The sequence below is a fragment of the Myxocyprinus asiaticus genome, chromosome 50, assembly GCF_019703515.2.
Source record: "Myxocyprinus asiaticus isolate MX2 ecotype Aquarium Trade chromosome 50, UBuf_Myxa_2, whole genome shotgun sequence".
Classification (NCBI taxonomy): domain Eukaryota; kingdom Metazoa; phylum Chordata; class Actinopteri; order Cypriniformes; family Catostomidae; genus Myxocyprinus; species Myxocyprinus asiaticus.
The window spans coordinates 25,636,479-25,657,068 of NC_059393.1; the positions used below are offsets into that span (position 1 = coordinate 25,636,479).

The following is a 20,590-nucleotide window of genomic DNA, read 5'->3' on the forward strand; positions in this document are numbered from 1 at the left end:
AGAGATTGGAGAGGTTAACGCCGTGTTGAGTAAGTGAGATTGCGAGCATGCATGCTTGATTTACAGAGCGCGCGTGAGTGCACATACTGTGTATGAACGCGCGCGCAGACCCGACTGACCGTTGCTCTCATAACATCAGCCATGCTCCGATATTAATTGTTTTTTATTTGTAACATCCTCTTGCAGTCGAATTCCCTCTCTAACGTGATTCAGCAATGTAGAGAACTAGTATAAATCCTCATGAAAATGGACACCTCACAATTCATACAGATTTGATAGGCTGCTGATAAATATATTTCTGATGATGATATCATAACGCGGGCCGCAAAAGATCGCTCGAGGGCCGCATGCGGCCTGCGGGCCACGTGTTGAGTAGCGCTAGTTAACTGCATACTAAGCAGATCTACTGTATACTACATGCAATTTTTTTTATAAAATGTAGTATACAGTATACTGTGTATTATGCTATTTAAAAATAGTCTGCATATTGCGTAGAATACTTTAAAATAGTATGCATAAATGCAACGATAAACATTTCATACAGTAGCATGCATTGTTGTCACATGACCTTGTCAGGGTTCGGAATGGCCTACTACCATACTACTCACACTATTTCTGCCATAAACAGACATGGGAGAAGTAGTAAAAGTAGTATGGGTAGTATGCCATTCTGAACTCAGCCCCTGTTGATTTTGTTGGAATGGAATACTAGCATACTACATACTGCACAGTATCTACTGTTAACTACGTACTATTAAAAAAAAAATGGTGTAAACAGTATATACTGTGTAGTATGCAATTTAAAAGAGCATACATGCTGCATAGTATATATTTTAAAAATAGTATGCATAAAACAAAATAGCATGTGAAACAGTATGCAAAATGCAGTTATAAACATTTCAAACAGTAGTACACTACATTGTTGTCACATAACCTTGTTGATTTTCTTGGAATGGAATACTAACATACTGCATACTGCTGATTATCTACTGTATACTACATAAAAAATTTTTATTAAATGATGTATACAGTATATACTGTGTAGTATGCTGTTTAAAGTAGTATGCATGTTGCATAGTATACATTTTAAAAATAGTATGCATACTGCTTTTACAAAATAGGTAATGAAACAGTATGAAAAATGCAACGATAAACATTTCAGACAGTAGTATGCATTGTTGTCACATGACCTTGTCAGGGTTCAGAATGGCCTACTACCATACTACTCACACTATTTCTGCCATAAACACACATGGCAGAAGTAGTAAAAGTAGTATGGGTAGTATGCCATTCTGAACTCAGCCTCTGCTGATTTTGTTGGAATGGAATACTAGCATACTACATACTGCACAGTATCTACTGTTAACTACGTACTATTTTAAAAAAAAGAATGGTGTAAACAGTAAATACTGTGTAGTATGCAATTTAAAAGAGTATACATGCTGCATAGTATATATTTAAAAAAATAGTATGCACCAAACAAAATAGCATGTGAAACAGTATGCAAAATGCAGTTATATACATTTCAAACAGTAGTACGCTACATTGTTGTCACATAACCTTGTTGATTTTGTTGGAATGGAATACTAGCACACTGAAGATTATCTCTACTGTATACTACATACTGTTTTTTTAATTGAATGATGTATACAGTATATACTGTGTAGTATGCCATTTAAAGTAGTATGCATGTTGCATAGTATACATTTAAACAAATATTATGCATACTATTTTTACAAAATAGGGCTTGAAACAGTATGAAAAACGCAACGATAAACATTTCATACAGTAGTATGCATTGTTGTCACATGACCTTGTCAGGGTTCGGAATGGCCTACTACCATACTACTCACACTATTTCTGCCATAAACACACATGGCAGAAGTAGTAAAAGTAGTATGGGTAGTATGCCATTCTGAACTCAGCCGCTGTTGATTTTGTTGGAATGGAATACTAGCATACTACATACTGCACAGTATCTACTGTTAACTACGTACTATTTAAAAAAGAATGGTGTAAACAGTATATACTGTGTAGTATGCAATTTAAAAGAGTATACATGCTGCATAGTATATATTTTAAAAATAGTATGCATAAGACAAAATAGCATGTGAAACAGTATGCAAAATGCAGTTATAAACATTTCAAACAGTAGTACACTACATTGTTGTCACATAACCTTGTTGATTTTCTTGGAATGGAATACTAACATACTGCATACTGCTGATTATCTACTGTATACTACATACAATTTTTTTATTAAATGATGTATACAGTATATACTGTGTAGTATGCTGTTTAAAGTAGTATGCATGTTGCATAGTATAAATTTGAAAAAATAGTATGCATACTGCTTTTACAAAATAGGTAATGAAACAGTATGAAAAATGCAACGATAAACATTTCAGACAGTAGTATACTACATTGTTGTCACATAACCTTGTTGATTTTGTTGGAATGGAATACTAGTATACTGCCGATTATCTACTGTATACTACATACTGTTTTTTTTAATTGAATGATGTATACAGTATACTGTGTAGTGTGCTGTTTAAAGTAGTATGCATGCTGCATATTATACATTAAAAAATAGTATGCATACTATTTTTACAAAATAGGTCTTGAAACAGTATTAAAAACGCAACGATAAACATTTCAGACAGTAGTATGCATTGTTGTCACATGACCTTGTCAGGGTTCAGAATGGCCTACTACCATACTACTCACACTATTTCTGCCATAAACAGACATGGCAGAAGTAGTAAAAGTAGTATGCCATTCTGAACTCAACCCCTGTTGATTTTGTTGGAATGAAATACTAGCATACTACATACTGCACAGTATCTACTGTTAACTACGTACTATTTAAAAAACATGAATGAATGGTGTAAACAACATATAGTCTGTGGTATGCAATTTAAAAGAGTATACATGCTGCATAGTGTATATTTAAAAAATAGTATGCATAAAACAAAACATCTATAATTCAGTGAGTGGCATGCAGTTATCGTGTCAGAAATAAAACGGTCACTTTACATTTTTAATTCAATTATTTCAGATCTTGTAATGAGTCAAGAAAGAGATGTTAGAGTTATTACTGTACTTCCTGTTTATTGCATTGTATACGGAACATTTTAGCAAATGCATTCCCTGCATACAGAACATTAGCATCCTGCAGAAATACTACACGCTAGTACACCACTTCTCCCTGTCTTGCTCAGTAATGCAGTTCTTGCCGCATGAGTGTCGCAGCAACATATCAGAGTGAGGCTGAGCATGTTGTGGGGGAATCCTCTGATGGAGGACGGGGGTGGGGTCAATCACTCAAGGCTCCGCCTCCACTACTGCGCTAAGAGATCCCCAAACCCCGCCCCCTCACATCTCCCTGCACTGGTAAGACTCTACTGGCACTCGTCCCTGTATCTCTCTCTCTCAGTCCGGTGTGCAGACAGACAGTTGACAGCATGTCGGACCCCATTGCAGCTCCAGCGCAGGGCAAAACCAAAATAAAACCACGCAAGAGAGGCAGTTTACAGAGCCGGACCAGCCCGGGTGAGTCCCACCGCAGAGAGAGATAGACAGGGTGAGGTGCGTTTGGTTATTGTATCTTCAGAGCAGATCGGTTTACACTCTAGAGAGTTGGTGCAGAACAATCTGGAATAATATGAAACAATGTAACAGTCCCCTCTATGCAGCCTGAACTTGTTTAAGGACAGTTAATCAGAGAGATCAACCAATATTACACACGTATTCACCCTTGACATTATGATGCCCCCCACCTACACACACACATTTACTTAGCTATGTATATGAGGACATATCAAACACTGCTGCTGTTTTTATATAAAGCTAATTATAAAAACTACAGAGTAACTGAAACTACCATGGATGCCACCATGGAAAAACATTAAAGAGGTAATTTTGACTTTATATCTCACAATTGTGACTTTATTTCTCAAAACAGCGACATTATCACCTACAAGCAAGGCCGCATTAATGCACGGGCGGGGGGTGCAGTCATGGCATCCATCACGCTATTCTCCCCCATCAATGTTCATGGGAGCAAGCACATGTAAACGCGTGCAGCAGGAGTCGCAAATGTAAAAACAGAGATGGTGCTCATCCGAGATAGCAGTACAGAGTAAAAGCGTTCCGCTCTGCCCCGTGGTACCCTAATGCGATATAAACTCAAACAAGTTTTTAATATATCTAATATAAGACAATATATCTCACAACTGCAACTTTATATCGTGCAATTTTGACTTTATATCTCGCAATTGCGACTTTATATTTTGCAATTTCAATTTTATTTCTCACAATTGCGACTGTCTCTCACAGAATTGAAACTTTATGTCTCACAAATATAACTTTAAATCTCACAATTGCGAATCTTCTCGGTATTGCAACTTATCTCGCAATTGCAACGATTTCTCGCAGTTTTGACCTATTTCATAGAATTGCAACTTTACATCTCACAATGGCAACTGTAAATCACAAAATTGCGACTTTATATCTTGCAACTTCGACTTTATTTCTGACAATTCTGACTGTTTCTCACAATTTCAAATTTTTGGAGGAATTGCAACTTTATATCTCACAGTTGCAACTTTAAATCTTACATTTGCGACTATTTCTACCAATTATGACTTATTTCTCTGAATTGCAACTTATCTCGCAATTGCATCTATTTCTTGCAATTGCTTCCATTTCTCACAATTTTGACTTATTTCGTGGAATTGCAACTTTACATCTCACAGTGGCAACTGTAAATCTCACAATTGCGACTTTATATTATGCAACTTCGAATTTAGTTCTGACAATTGCGACTGTTTCTTGCAATTTCAACTTTTTGGAGGAATTGCAAATTTATAGCTCACAGTTGCAACTTTAAATCTTACAGTAGCGACTATTTCTACCAATTACGACTTATTTCTCAGAATTGCAACTTATCTTGCAATTGCATCTATTTCTTGCAATTTCAACTTATTTCGTGGAATTGCACCTTTACATCTCACAATGGCAACTATAATCTCAAAATCTTGCAACTTTGACTTTAGTTCTGACAATTGCGATTGTTTCTCGCAGTTGCAACTTTTTGGGGGGAATTGCAACTTTATATCTCAGTTGCAACTTTAAATCTTACATTTGCGACTATTTCTACCAATTATGACTTATTTCTCTGAATTGCAACTTATCTCGCAATTGCAACTATTTCTTGCAATTGCGACCATTTCTCACAAATTTGACCTATTTCGTAGAATTGCAACTTTACATCTCACAATGGCAACTGCAAATCTCACAATTGTGACTTTTATCTTGCAACTTCAACTTTAGTTCTGATAATTGTGACTGTTTCTCAGAATTTCAACTTTTTGGGGGGAATTGCAACTTTATAGCTCACAGTTGCAACTTTAAATCTTAAAATTGCAACTATTTCTACCAATTACGACTTATTTCTCGGAAATGCAACTTATCTCGCAATTACGACTATGTCTTGCAATTTTGACTTATTTCGTGGAATTGCAACTTTGCATCTCACAATGGCAACTGTGAATATCACAACTGTGTCTTTATATTTTGCAACTTCGACTTTAGTTCTGACAGTTGCGACTGTTTCTCGCAATTTCAACTTTTTGGAGGAATTGCAAATTTATAGCTCACAGTTGCAACTTTAAATCTTACAATTGCGACTATTTCTACCAATTACAACTTATTTCTCTGAATTGCAACTTATCTCGCAATTGCATCTATTTCTTGCAATTGTGACCATTTCTCACAATTTTGACCTATTTTGTAGAATTGCAACTGTAAATCTCACAATTGCGACTTTATATTTTGCAACTTCGACTTTAGTTCTGACAATTGCGACTGTTTCTCGCAATTTCAACTTTTTGAGGGGAATTGCAACTTTATAGCTCACAGTTGCAACTTTAAATCTTACAATTGCGACTATTTCTACCAATTACGACTTATTTCTCGGAACTGCAACTTATCTCACAATTGCGACTATTTCTTGCAATTTCGACTTATTTTGTGGAATTACAACTTTATACCTCGCAATTACGAGTTTGTATCTCACTGTTGTGACTTTGTCTTGCAAAGGCAAGTTTTTTATTTGCAAGTTATAAAGTCAGAATTAAGTTTTTTTTAAATTATTATTCTGTGACGGGATCAAAGCACTGTACTATGACACCAAATGTTACCAAAGGGAGGTTTAGTCAGATTTAGCTCACAATTTTGTCCTCAAAGTGTAGCTAAGTGAACACGCACACATATCTTGGGTTTGCAGTTTTAATATAAAGACTTTATTAATCTTATTTTAAACATTCTGAGTCACAATATGAATATTTCTGTGTGTGTGTGTGTGTGTGTGTGTATGGCAGCTGTTGCTTTGAGGGCTGAGTGATTGTGTTACTATATGGTGTGTGTTTCAGTGATCTACACACAGCAACACACCAGAATCCAACACAAAACTCTCATTATGAAAACAGTGGTGTATGTGTGTGCGTGTGTGTATGTGTGTTCGTGTGTGCGTGTGTGCGTGTGTGTGTTTGTGTTAATCGCAGCTTCTAAATATGAACCTTGTGTTTCTGTGTGTGTTTGAATTTGTCTGGAATGTAAACCTCCGTCTAGACACTGTTATACAACAGTTCAGTCTCTATCTGTGAGGTGTAGCTCATCTAGGTACAGTGCACAGCATGCGTACCGCAGTTGTGGGGATGAGTAGTACTGTAGTACACTACGAACCCACACTCACTCTGTTTAAGCTGGTTTTCCCAGGATTCCTCTGTTAAACACACGGGGAGGGGGGAGATACGTTGGTGCATTCAACCCACAACCCCCCCCCCACCTCCATCTGCAACGTGGTATGATCCAAACCAGAGTCAACTCGACCGTCCCAACAGAGAGAGAGAGAGAAATAGCTGCAGCGTTATTGAGAAAAGAGACTGTAGATCACAAACACACGCAGACAGATAGCGAGACAGACAGTACAGGAGTCGGACAGGAAACAATTTTTATCCTGAACATCCCAACAGAGAACAAACTACACACAGGTACCGCACACACACACACACACACACACACCCACACACACTCACACAGCATCTCATAACCTCAAAAACGGATTCTGAATTAATCACTGAAATTATTCCAAAATAAAATTCTGATATGTTTACAGTAAGTTCTCGAGTCATATCTATGAGAGAACACGTGTGTTTGTGTGTGTGTGTGTGTGAGATGTATTTATTTTTATTACAGTGAGATTTTTTAGTGTGCAGTCTTAATGATGTGGAACATACGTCACATAATCACACAATTAGTCATGTGATGACAGTCCACTATGAACACAGATTTTGTGTCTTCACTAAAAACAGTTTAAATCATAATTTATTTCATTTGCAACAAAAATGTGACCTATAAAATCTGTCTCCATAGTTATGTGGTTCTGAGTGTGTTAACAGGACCGTCTGATGGATATTACACACAAAAAATGTGAAGCGCTTTATCAAAATCACAAGCTACAATCTGATTGGCTGGCTTTACGCAAATGGGTGGGGCTGTCTAGACGATGAACCTCGTTCCTTAACCTGGTCTGATACATTAACGTCACTATACTTGCATTCTTGTAAAATGATTTTTGTATGGCTGGTTATACGTATCGCGTAAATGAAAATGACCACTTGAGGCATTACAACAACAATGAGTTTTATTCTCTTTCACACAAATCACGAGTAAAATGGCAGATTATCAGTTTTTAAACACTTACTTTTCACCCTGTTCCTCACATGACGCTATCTTATGACATCTGTTCACTTTTACTATAGTGCATGACTCATTTTAACATTTGCATTACATAATCAACTACATTGACAAGTTTGTTCGAGTGTGATCGAATTGCATGGTAGCTCAACTGATAGAGCGTTGCACTTGTGATATAAAGGAGCGGGATACGAGTCCTGAAGAGCACGTGAGTCGACATGTGAGTTGAAAGTGTCGTAGAAGCACCACAAAATTACACGATTGCTTTTTTTCATCTCACATTTGCTTTTTCTGAAATTATCGGTTAAGTTTAGGTTTAAGGTTTAGGGTAGGGAGGTCGGATTTGTTGATTTAAAACATAAAAGTGTCGGTAACCCATTTTACTTCCATAATGTGAAATATTTCCCAATGATGTTTTGGTTTAGGGATTCTGGAGAAACCTTAAATAAAGTCTGCCGAATAACAGAATGTCAAGCCAACATAATTATCAGCCAAAACTCTTAATACTGGTGAATCACAAATTTAAATGAATACAAAATTGATCAAAATAATCTGTGTCTCTGTCTGTAGATCTATGCGGTTCATCTGATCAGAGGCTGTTGCTCTCTCAGCGTTCTCTGCCCGGCACGCCCGTCGCCCATAAACATCTGCCTATAGACTTGCGCACATCGATGGACGGAAAATACAAGGAGATCGCTGAGGTGAGTTTGTGTGGTTATTGTAATAGGTATGTTATTGTGTGTATGTAGTGAGCATGTGTGTGTTTGTAGGAGTTGTTGGCGAGGAGTCTGACCGACAGTGACATGCGTTGTGCTCCGTACGAATTTCCTGAAGAGAGTCCCATTGAACAACTCGAGGAGAAACGACACAGACTGGAACGGCAGATCAGCCAGGATGTGAAGTAAGACACACACACACACACACACAGTCTAGTGTCCTAAATAGGAGCAATTTAGTACCAAAAGCCAGACTAGCCTCACGCAAAATAAGCAAAAATAAGCAATTACATTTTTTTTACATGTGTGGGAATTTTCAGGATAGAAACCATAACAAGCATAGTATACAGTAGGCTATAAACTGAAGATTTTTGTTGCACATTTTATACATTTGTATTTTTAATACAGTGTTTTTTATCACTATGTAAATTTGGCTGGTGCTGCACGGTTCTGTTTGGTCATTGCTGCGCTGAACACTAGGTGGCGCATGTAAATAATACAGCTTTGCTTGACCTTTGGCCTAGTTTGTTTACCATGTGAATTTCTGAGATCTGAATGCGAGAGATTTGTATTTGGAGTTTCAAATTTCTTCTTAATCTAAAAGCTTGACCCTGTAATTTTATAATCTGAATTTTTACAGCTAATTCCATTTAAAAAAATCTGCTGTTTAAAAATACAAATGTATAAAATATGCAGCTAAAACATCTTCAGTTTAAGATTCAACTACTTTTGTCAGTGTCTTATCTCCACACGCAGTTATGTGGCATTCATTGTGAAAACTAATCGGTGCATTAGAGCGACTTTTTAGTTGAAAACCACTCATCGATTAAGTGAGTATAATGAGTAAAAAAGATAAGGTGTGAATTTGTGAGATTTGTGAGTCTTCTTGATTGATTCATTAAAAAGAACCGCTTCATAAGAGTCATTTCGGAAAGAATGCAGATGTTTAAGAACTATTAAAGGGAGGGGCCTGGGTAGCTGAGCGAGTATTGACGCTGACTATCACACCTGGAGACACGAGTTCGAATCCAGGGTGTGCTGAGTGACTCCAGCCAGGTCTCCTAAGCAACCAAATTGGCCCGGTTGCTAGGGAGGGTAGAGTCACATGGGGTAACCTCCTCATGGTTATGATTAAGTGGTTTTCGCTCTCAATGGGGCGTGTGGTAAGTTGTGCGTGGATCGTGGAGAGTAGCATGAGCCTCCACATGCTGTGAGTCTCCGCGGTGTCATGCACAACGAGTCACGTGATAAGATGCACGGATTGACGGTCTCAGAAACGGAGACAACTGAGATTGAGGTGAGTAAGCGCGCCACCACAAGGACCTACTAAGTAGTGGGAATTGGGCATTCCAAATTGGGAGAAAAGGGGATAAAATAAAATAAAAAATAATAATAATAAAAAAAGAATTGTTAAAGGGACAGTTCACCCAAAAATGAAAATTCTCTCATCATTTACTCACCCTCATGCCATCAGATGTTTATGACTTTCTTTCTTCTGCGGAACACAGAAAGAGATATTTTAAAGAATGTTGCGATCACTGATTTCGATACAACAGCAGTTGATAGTGACTCACTTTAAAGCTTATAAAGCACCCAAAAGTGTCATTAAGTTAGTCCATGCGACTCGTGCATCATATTTGAAGTCTACTAAAGGCATAATTCAATTGTCGTTATGTACTCTTAAATCAAATTATAAATGGTGACACATCAATAACATCAAACCTCATTGGTTCTTATCCATCTCGTAAACAAACATCATGACACAAGAAACAAGGTTTTATTTTTTTATTTATTTTTTCTCTCCTTTTCTCCCCAATTTGGAATGCCCAATTCCCAAAGCGCTCTAAGTCCTCGTGGTGGAGTAGTGACTCGCCTCAGTCCGGATGGCGGAGGATGAATCTCAGTTGCCTCCGCGACTGAGACCGTCAATCCACGCATCTTATCACATGGCTTGTTGAGTGCGTTACCATGGTGACATAGTTCGTGCGGAGGCTTCACGCTATTCTCCGCAGCATCCACGCACAACTCACCACGCGCTCCACCGAGAATGAGAACCACATTATAGTGACCACGAGGAGGTTACCCCATGTGACTCTACCCTCCCTAGCAACCGAGCCAATTTGGTTGCTTAGAAAGCCGGACTGGATTCGAACTTGCGACTCCAGGGGTGGTAGTCAGCATCTTTATGTTAAATAAAATGTTTTCCTCATGTATTTTGGGGGAACTGTTCCATTAACAGAACCAATCATCGTGAAAATGATTTGGTTCCAGTATTTGTAGAAATAAAGATCAAAACCAGTTCTCGATTCCCAACCGTACTGGTCACTTTATTGCAATGCACCTGTTTAGAACGCAGAATAAGAGAGATTGTTCCTCCTGAAGTCTTTGAACCAAAACACCCCAGAAACGTCTCCGAACACTCACGCATAGACACAACACTTCAGTGTTTGGGTTTATTTCATCCATTTGTTTGGGTATGTTTGGGTTGGTGTCACTTACACACACACACTGAGAGAGAGATGACGGTTTGTGTAACACTGCAGAAGATAATTTTCTTACTCAGGATTTCTGTCCTATTTTACAGTCAAAATTTCTAAACATTCTTGAAACAAAATATACTCAAGCAAAATGGCATAAGTCTTGTTTTCAGATAAATATGACAAAGTGAAGTGATGTTTAAGCTTAAAACATGAACAAACTGTTCGACAGTGGGTTAAGAAAAATAAACATATTTTCCTTTTGGATGAAGAATACTTTCTTAACCCATTGGCAAATAGTTTTTCCTTGTTATTAGCACAAACTTGGCTAAATGTAGTTATTAACATACTAATACAGTGTGAAATCTCTCATCTCTACATGCACTGTAAAAAAAAACAATCTTATTGAGCATTTTTGTCTAGTTTTCCAGTAAAAAGGAAAATGGCGTAAGATATTAAGTCTTGTTTTATTTTGTGGGGTTTATGCTTCAGACAAGAACAAACTATTTGCAAATCGGGTAAGAAAAATATACTTAATTCAAAGGGAAAATACGTTTATGTTGTCTTAACCTAATGGCAACCATGTTTTTCTTATTTTAAGCATTAACGTCACTATATTTATTCATATTTCTCTAAAAACAAGATTTAATATTTTATTCCGTTCTGTTTGACAAGTAAAAATACCTTGTTTTAAGAATGTTTAGATATTTTTACTGGAAAACAAGAGAAAATTTGTCTGTCTGTCTCTCTCTCTGTATTTTAAAGTCAACATAAAAGTGTTTGTAACCCATTTTACTTCCATAATGTGAAATATATCCCAATGAAACTGGATATTCAATGAGAGAAAATGGGACTGGACTTGATTGGATGGTGTGAAGTGTCTCTTAATGACAGAGGAAGTTATTACATTTTCATGAAAGATTACAAAGACTGACACCTGGAGTCGCGAGTTCGAATCCAGGGCGTGCTGAGTGACTCCAGCCAGGTCTCCTAAGCAACCAAATTGGCCCGGTTGCTAGGGAGGGTAGAGTCACATGGGGTAACCTCCTCGTGGTTGCGATTAGTGGTTCTCGCTCTCAATGGGGTGTGTGGTAAGTTGTGTGTGGATCGTGGAGAGTAGCATGAGCCTCCACATGCTGTGAGTCTCCGCGGTGTCATGCACAACGAGTCACGTGATAAGATGCGCGGATTGACTGTCCCACCCAGATTGAGGTGAGTAACCGCGCCACCACGAGGGCCTACTAAGTAGTGGGAATTGGGCATTCCAAATTGGGAGAAAAGGGGGATACAATTTTAAAAAAAGATTACAGAGACTTTTCTTTATTTAGAATAACGTACACTGATGAATCATTCACAATAAGAACAGAAATGTGTATTCAAGTAAATAAGAGTTGATTTTGATTTCATGTTGGCTTTAAATTGAAGTGCTTTAAAAACGCAGTAAAAATCAATCAGCATCAATTAGCGTGAATATGTTTGTCTCTTACGCAGCACTGTGAGTGTGTACTGAGTGTGTGTGTGTGTGTGTGTGTGTGTTACTCAAATCTGCTGCTTTGCCTCACCTCGCCCCCATCGCCCTCCTCAGGCTTGAGCCCGAGATTCTGCTGCGAGCAAAACAAGACTTCATGAAAATAGACAGCGCTGCCGACCTCGAGTGAGTCACATAACTGTGTCTCTCTTATTAGATGTTTCTCGCCGTACTGTCTGTCTGCAGGTGTCTAAAGCAAAGTAATTAAGGGGTACTGTCTCACTCTTTAACTGTCTCATGGTGTATATTCTGTCTGTCTGCAGGTATCTGAACGACAGTCATGAGGATGCTGTCGATCATATAGAGAGAGAGACAGGGGTGGAGAGAGGCTTCCAGCGTGTATCTATCTCAGGAGAGGAGAAGTGTGGGGTGAGAGAGTTTATGTGTGACAGACAGCTCAGAGCAAAAAATGCGACTTCAGTGAAAATCTCTTGTGCAAATTCACATCACAAGCATTCATGCCGAGTGCGATGCAAATGTGTTTACGAAACAAAAATGTTTGCTTCGTCGCAGTGCGAATATTCAGTGTTCGAATGTTCTTGTGACGGTAAACGATAAACAGCAAGCTTCATTTTTGTTCGTCTGCAGACTGGAACAACAACGATCATTTCAAAATCGATTGTTACAATCAATTAAATGTACATTTATTTGTGTAGTATTTTTCTCTAGGGATAGGTCAGGATGGTTGACTAGTCTCAATATAACCAACTAGTTGATTAGTGAGAGCGACCAATTTATTCAGATTTTTTCAATTGTTGGTCTTTGTAAATGTCTTTGGTGTTTGGTTGTTGTGTCACGTCTCATGGCGTATCAAGTTTTGAGCTTTGTTGAACAAATGGTAGCAAACAAATGCAACAAAATTGTTTTCTTCAGTATTTTTCTTCTTATTTTGCAGTTAAAACTAGGGCTGTCAATCAATTAAAGATTTTGATCGGATTACATGATGTGCCGATTAATCGAATTAATTGCACATCAGTATTCATTAAGAACCGTTAAATCGGTTTTACAGATTAATTAATGGCGATAGTTGCTTTTTGGAGCTATCGGTTATCTGCAAAAATATATAATTTTTTTATATTGATCTATGTTCCTCTGTGGCCGGCGCTGGAGGATTCTACACTACAACAGCGGCCTCTAGAGGTGAAATAAAACCAATAATGCATATTTTAACCCATGTGCGTCAATTAAAAAAAGTTACTCGAAGGTCCTTAAAGGACAAAAATGTCCACGTCAAAAAACTGCCATAATAATATTATATATTAATATTATTTTCCACTTTCAATTAGTTAATTTAACCAGCATCAGTCCTGATCATAACTACCAAATATTCATTCATTTTCAGGATTTTAACCCTTTAAATGCCAGTTTGTTTACATAATGCCACTGCTGTTTTTTACATATATGCACACACACACATACAAAAAACACTCTTGACATCCATACCAACACACACACACAATTTTATCTGCATCATTTATTCAATTGGTCTGCAGTGCTCTATAATACAGCAAACAGAGAATAGGGGAAAAGCTTGTATTTGCTCCATAGGCTAAACATGAGAAAAATGGTGCCATCTGGTGGAAAATATTACAAATGTAAATATTGAAGCCAGGGCTCCAGAATGAAAGCATAATATCATAGAATTCATGATTTTATGCTTTAATGGCACTGGGATCAAATATTGCAGTTTTAATGGGTTTCAATGGGGACATTTTTGTCCTGAAGGTCCTGAGTGTAACTATTTTGTGTACACAGTGTATTATAGATGTATTATAGGAACTGAGCTTGAAATATCAAAATTCCCCCAAAAATACACACCTTTATGCCGTTGGCATTAACACAGCCAAAATGCTCGAAAAAACAGAAATTAAAAAGTCAAAAATGTCCCGAAGGTTAATATTTTGATTAGATACATTGTCTCTCCAACTTTATATCTTGTGCATAATAATAAACCTAATTTCTCAATAAACCTCATTAGGCTCGTCATTTCAAAATAAGAGCCCCTTTGTGTGTTTTGGGCTTGTTTATTTTCAAATTTTGGATTTTGGTCGCACAATAAACTGCATCTAGGAGTTTATTACTTTTGTACTCTTGTAGTCTCTGTGTCTGTGCCCGTCATAGTAAGAAAAGACCAAGATTACATTCTATATACCGATTTTAAAACTATCTGCCGATTAATTGGTTATTGCCTTTTCCACCACTTTAGTTATTGGTATTGGCAAAATCCACTATCAGTCAACCTCTAGTATAAATATATTGTGGCAGCAGACAAGTGAAGCATTTCTACAATACAAAATGTTGTATGTTGTTTTATTCCATATCATTGAACATAACCTTATTATTGCCCTTCTTTCATCAGCGCTATTTTTTCATTGTTGGTCTATGAACTCATGCGTCAGACGGACACTTTTGGAGCGTCTCACTTTGGTTGCATCGTGTTTCATATGTTTTCAGTGTCTCTAGTCATGAGCATTGTGTTTTTAGCATGCGGTGTCAAAACGTAGTTTAACTAGACGAGGTGTGTTATCTGCACAACTGAAGTCGCGCTGACTGCCCCCTACTGCCACAAATTCATGGTGGTTCATCAAGCTTAAATTGGTTCAATGATAGTGTCTAGTGATTATTTGCGTTATTTATTTTTTTACAATACAATACACATTATTTTTCATATAATTAATTGCACTAAATTAACTCATTAAATTGAGTTTCTAAACATGCAAATGAAATAAGAAATTATGTCTTGTTTCATAGAAACTAAATAAAATTTAATGAGGGTTATGCTTAAAACAAGACAAAACAGTGATGGAGAAAAGTTTACTTAATTTAAAGTGAAAACCAGTTTTATTTTTCTTACTCCATTGGTAAATAGTCTTGTTTTATGCAAAACCTTCACTGAATAAAATTATTTAAAAACAAGACTCAATATCTTATGCTATTTTGCTTCTTAAGTAAATGTATCTTGTTTTTAAGGATTTTAAATATTTTTATTGTAAAATAACAATTGTAAAATACTTTTGGCAGTGTCAGTACTGATTCTGATTAATTTCCTAATTCTTTTATGTTTCCGTCAGGTTCCCTTCACTGATCTGGTGGATGCTGCGAAGTGTGTAGTGAAAGCTTTGTTTATCAGAGAGAAATACATCGCTTTCTCACTGCAGACATTCTGTAAGACCACCGCACGCTCTCTACAGGAGCTCAATCACAGACCACTGGACCTCAACATCTATGAAGACCTTCACGAGAGTCCCGTTGACTCAGGTGTGTCAGATAAACACATACCTGTACAAAACAGAAGAGAACCCTGTACTTATATGTCTCTCTCTCTGTCAGAGGGGGGCGTTCACCCCCCGGTGTCTAAAACGCACCCGTATGAGCTTCAGAATCTTAAGAACCTGCCGTGTGACACGGGCTACAGCTGCAAGATGGTGGATGGAGTTTTTCATGTCTACACCAAACAAAACCCCATGGACAAGTGAGACGTGCAAGAGTGTGCTATACTAAATGATCAATTATTCAGTTACTCAAAAAATGATTAAAGTAACTATTAACAGTACTTCAGTAAATTTAATATCAGTCACTTTAATCATTTTACTTAAGCAAGTAACTAATAAAATACCTATGTGTTAATGTAACTATTATTAATAATTAATTATTAAAGTAACTGATATGAAATATACTTAAGCAAAAGTATTTAAGCAACTGTTAAAATACTTAAGTACATTTCATATAAATTATATTAACTCTTACTAAAGCAAGTATTTTAACAGTTGCTTAAATACTTTTGCTTTAGTACATTTAATATCAGTTACTTTAATACTTTTACTTAAGTATTTTAATAGTTATGTTCATATTTTACTTATTTTACTTTTTATTTTATCTTTATTTTTTAAAGCTTTATTGGCATGATTGCTAACATTTTACAATATTACCAAAGCATTTAAAGAATATAAATATATTTTAAAAATTAAGGTAATTTATATTAAATGTACTTAAGTATTTTAATAGTTATGATAATATTTTACTTATTTTACTTTTTATTTTATTTATTTTTTTGAGAGCTTTATTGGCATGATTGTTAACATTTTACAATATTACCAAAGCATTTAAAGAATAGAAATATATTTTAAGTATTAAAGTAATTTATATTAAATGTACTTAAGTATTTTAATAGTTATGATAATATTTTACTTATTTTATTTTTATTTTTTAAAGCTTTATTGGCATGATTGTTAACATTTTACAATATTACCAAAGTATTTAAAGAACAGAAATATATTTTAAGTATTAAGGTAATTTATATTAAATGTACTTAAGTATTTTAACAGTTGTTCAAATATTTTGCTTAAGTACATGTAATATCAGTTACTTTAGTACTTTTACTTAAGCAACTTTTACTTAAGTTACTTAAGTAACTATTACAGTACTTAGGTGTTAAAGTAACTACTAAAAATACTTAAGTATTAACATTTAAGCAACTATTAATATACTTTAAAACTTAAGAAAATAGCTAAAATACTTAAGTTTTAGTATTTTAACAGTTGCTTAAATACTTTTGCTTAAGTACATTTAAAATCTTTAATCTTTAATACTTATGTAGCTATTTTTAATAGTTATGTTAATATTTTACTTTCTTTTAATTTTAATTTCTTGTTTAAGTAAAAGTTTTAAAGTAACTGACATAAAATGTACTTAACATATAACACAAAAAGTATTTTAACAGTAGTTTAAAATTATGCATAAGTACTGTACATGTAATGCCAGTTGCTTTAAAACTTAAGTACATTTAATTACTTAATTACATTAAATTACTTTTACTTAAGATAGTATTTAAATACTTAAGTAAACTATTAAAGTAACTATTAAAAAAAGTAAAGACTTAAAATAACTGTTATTAATTGTACTTGTGTAAAAAATAATGGATCAAGTAATTTCAATCAAGATGAATTCACAATCAAAGCAATCAGACCACTTGGAAAATTGGTCTGACAATTCATCATTTAAAAAAAAAAAACTCATTATCCACTCATGCTTTAATTTGCACCTGTGTTGTTTTCAAAAGTGTTTGAAATGTTTCAGAGTAATTCATTTGCCTTTCAAAAAGTCAACATATATGTTTATACTCCAGTAAAGTAGAAATATTTGTAAAAATCCAACTTAGTTATTATACTGAACGTGAGTAAAAGATGACAGAATTTTCATTTTTAGATGATCTATACCTTTAAGAACGAAAGAAGTCTATGTTATATAGTTGTTTAGATAAATTTATATTTAACTAACTGCTAGATAAATGTGTGTTTGTGTGCTTTGTAAATTGTCTGTTGATTTTTCTTCAGTAGCACAGAACTGGACCTGCCGTATCCAGACCTACAGGAATACATTGCTGATATGAACGTCATGATGGCGCTCATCATCAACGGCCCTGTGTGAGTGACACACTGCACAGTGTCTGTCTTTTATGTCTGTAGTTTAACTGGTAGAGCATGGCGCTGGCAACAATAAGATTATAGGTTTGATTCCAGAGTAACACACACACTGAAAAAATGCATACCTCAAATGCACTGTAAGACACTTCATATAAAAGCTTCTACCAAATAGATAAGTGTCTAATTTCCATTTGTATTTTTGCAGGAAGTCGTTCTGTTACCGTCGGCTGCAGTATTTGAGCTCAAAGTTTCAGATGCATGTTCTTCTAAACGAAATGAAGGAACTCGCAGAGCAGAAGAAAGTACCGCACAGAGATTTCTACAACATACGCAAGGTACCTCAATAAATCCACACTGTGATCATTAGAACCACACCCCTGACTGCTAATACCACATATTACATAACCATCCCAACAATCTTTTCTGTTTAGTAATCATGGCCATTTCAGTTAGAAACGTAGAACTTGTCAGTTCTTTATTTATGTTCCTGTAATACAGCCCTGACCTATAAAGCCCGCCCCTGACTCCTACAACCGTACCCTGATCTCGAAACCTCACCCACGACTGCTGACACCACACCCTTCTCTTAACTCCGCCCTAAACTCTTAAAATCACACCCTTATCTCTAAACCCCACCTTTAAATCCTAAAACCACACATTAATTTTTAAACCCTGCCCATGACTGCTAAAACCACACCCTTCTGTAAACCCCACCTGTAAATCCAAAAACCACACCCTGATCTCGAAACCCCACCTATAACTGCAAACACCACACTGTGATCTCGAAAACCCTACCCATGAATGCTAAACTCATACCCTTATCTCTAAATCCCACCCCTAAATCATAAAACTACACCCTTCTCTAAACCTGCCCCAACTCCTAAAAAACACCCTTATCTCAAAACCCCACCCCTAAATCCTAAAGCCACACCCTGATCTCAAAACCCCACTCATGACTGCAAACACCACACCCTGATCTCTAAACCCGTCCCTGACTCCTAAAACCACACCTTGATCTGGAAACCCCACCCCTAAATCCTAACACCACACCCTTATCTGAAAACCCTGCCCATAACTGCAAACACCACACCCTGATCTCGAAACCCCACCCCTAAATCCTAACACCACACCCTTATCTGAAAACCCTGCCCATAACTGCGAACGCCACACCCTGATCTCGAAACCCCACCCCTAAACCCTAACACCACACCCTTATCTCAAAACCCCACCCTTAAATCCTAACACCACACCCTTATCTGAAAACCCTGCCCATAACTGCGAACGCCACACCCTGATCTCGAAACCCCACCCCTAAATCCTAACACCACACCCTTATCTGAAAACCCTGCCCATAACTGCGAACGCCACACCCTGATCTCGAAACCCCACCCCTAAATCCTAACACCACACCCTTATCTGAAAACCCTGCCCATAACTGCGAACGCCACACCCTGATCTCGAAACCCCACCCCTAAATCCTAACACCACACCCTTATCTGAAAACCCTGCCCATAACTGCGAACGCCACACCCTGATCTCAAAACTCCACCCCTAAATCCTAACACCACACCCTTATCTGAACACCCTGCCCATAACTGCGAACACCACACCCTGATCTCGAAACCCCACCCCTAAACCCTAACACCACACCCTTATCTCGAAACCCCACCCCTAAATCCTAACACCACACCCTTATCTCGAAACCCCACCCCTAAACCCTAACACCACACCCTTATCTCGAAACCCCATCCCTAAATCCTAACACCACACCCTTATCTGAAAACCCTGCCCATAACTGCGAACGCCACACCCTTATCTCGAAACCCCACCCCTAAACCCTAACACCACACCCTTATCTCGAAACCCCACCCCTAAATCCTAACACCACACCCTTATCTGAAAACCCTGCCCATAACTGCAAACACCACACCCTGATCTCGAAACCCCACCCCTAAACCCTAACACCACACCCTTATCTCGAAACCCCACCCCTAAATCCTAACACCACACCCTTATCTGAAAACCCTACCCATAATCGCAAACGCCACACCCTGATCTCTAAACCCCACCCCTAAACCCTAACACCACACCCTGATCTCAAAACTCCACCCATGACTGCTATAACCACACCCCTAAATCCACACCCTGATCTCAAGAGGTTTTACAATTTACGTAAAAATCGTTTTCCAAAAAACGTAAACAGAAATTTGTTCTAATTAGTACGATTAGTACGACAGCAACTTTTAAACTTTTTTGAGAGGAAAATCGAGTCTGTCTGTCTCTCTGTCAGGTGGATACTCACATTCACGCGTCGTCCTGCATGAATCAGAAGCATCTGTTGCGGTTCCTCAAGCGTGCGATGAAGAAATACCCTGATGAGATCGTACACATGGAGGGGGTGCGGGGTCAGACGCTGATGGAGGTGTTCGAGAGTATGAATCTGACGGCGTATGACCTCAGCGTCGACACGCTCGACATGCACGCGGTGAGACACACAGACGCAAAACATTCAGATCTTCAAAGCATCAGTATGATATATAACGTTTGAAAACTTCCTCTTCAGGACAGGAATACGTTCCATCGCTTTGACAAATTCAACTCCAAATACAACCCCATTGGAGAATCTATACTGAGAGAAATCTTCATCAAAACGGACAATCACATCCAAGGCAAATACTTCGGTCA

The 20,590-nt window shown here is 37.1% G+C and overlaps 1 protein-coding gene across 8 annotated transcripts in view; it reads left to right on the top strand.

Annotated features, from left to right (window-relative positions):
• Positions 1–20,590, top strand: part of LOC127439114 (AMP deaminase 2-like) — a 31,787-nt gene that overhangs the window by 1,330 nt on the left and 9,867 nt on the right. For 2 of the 8 annotated variants that reach the window (XM_051695188.1, XM_051695180.1), the window contains exons 2-10: positions 8,332–8,462; positions 8,532–8,662; positions 12,540–12,608; positions 12,746–12,851; positions 15,554–15,954; positions 17,816–17,905; positions 18,111–18,240; positions 20,196–20,390; positions 20,469–20,590. The exon at positions 20,469–20,590 is cut by the window's right edge and continues 10 nt beyond it. In XM_051695188.1, the coding sequence (XP_051551148.1) occupies positions 8,332–8,462; positions 8,532–8,662; positions 12,540–12,608; positions 12,746–12,851; positions 15,554–15,954; positions 17,816–17,905; positions 18,111–18,240; positions 20,196–20,390; positions 20,469–20,590 (1,375 nt within the window). Of the gene's footprint in view, positions 1–3,221; positions 3,394–8,331; positions 8,463–8,510; positions 8,663–12,445; positions 12,609–12,745; positions 12,852–15,553; positions 15,955–17,815; positions 17,906–18,110; positions 18,241–20,195; positions 20,391–20,468 lie in introns of those variants that run through there. The other 6 variants (XM_051695184.1, XM_051695183.1, XM_051695181.1 and 3 more) reach the window with 6 other exon arrangements.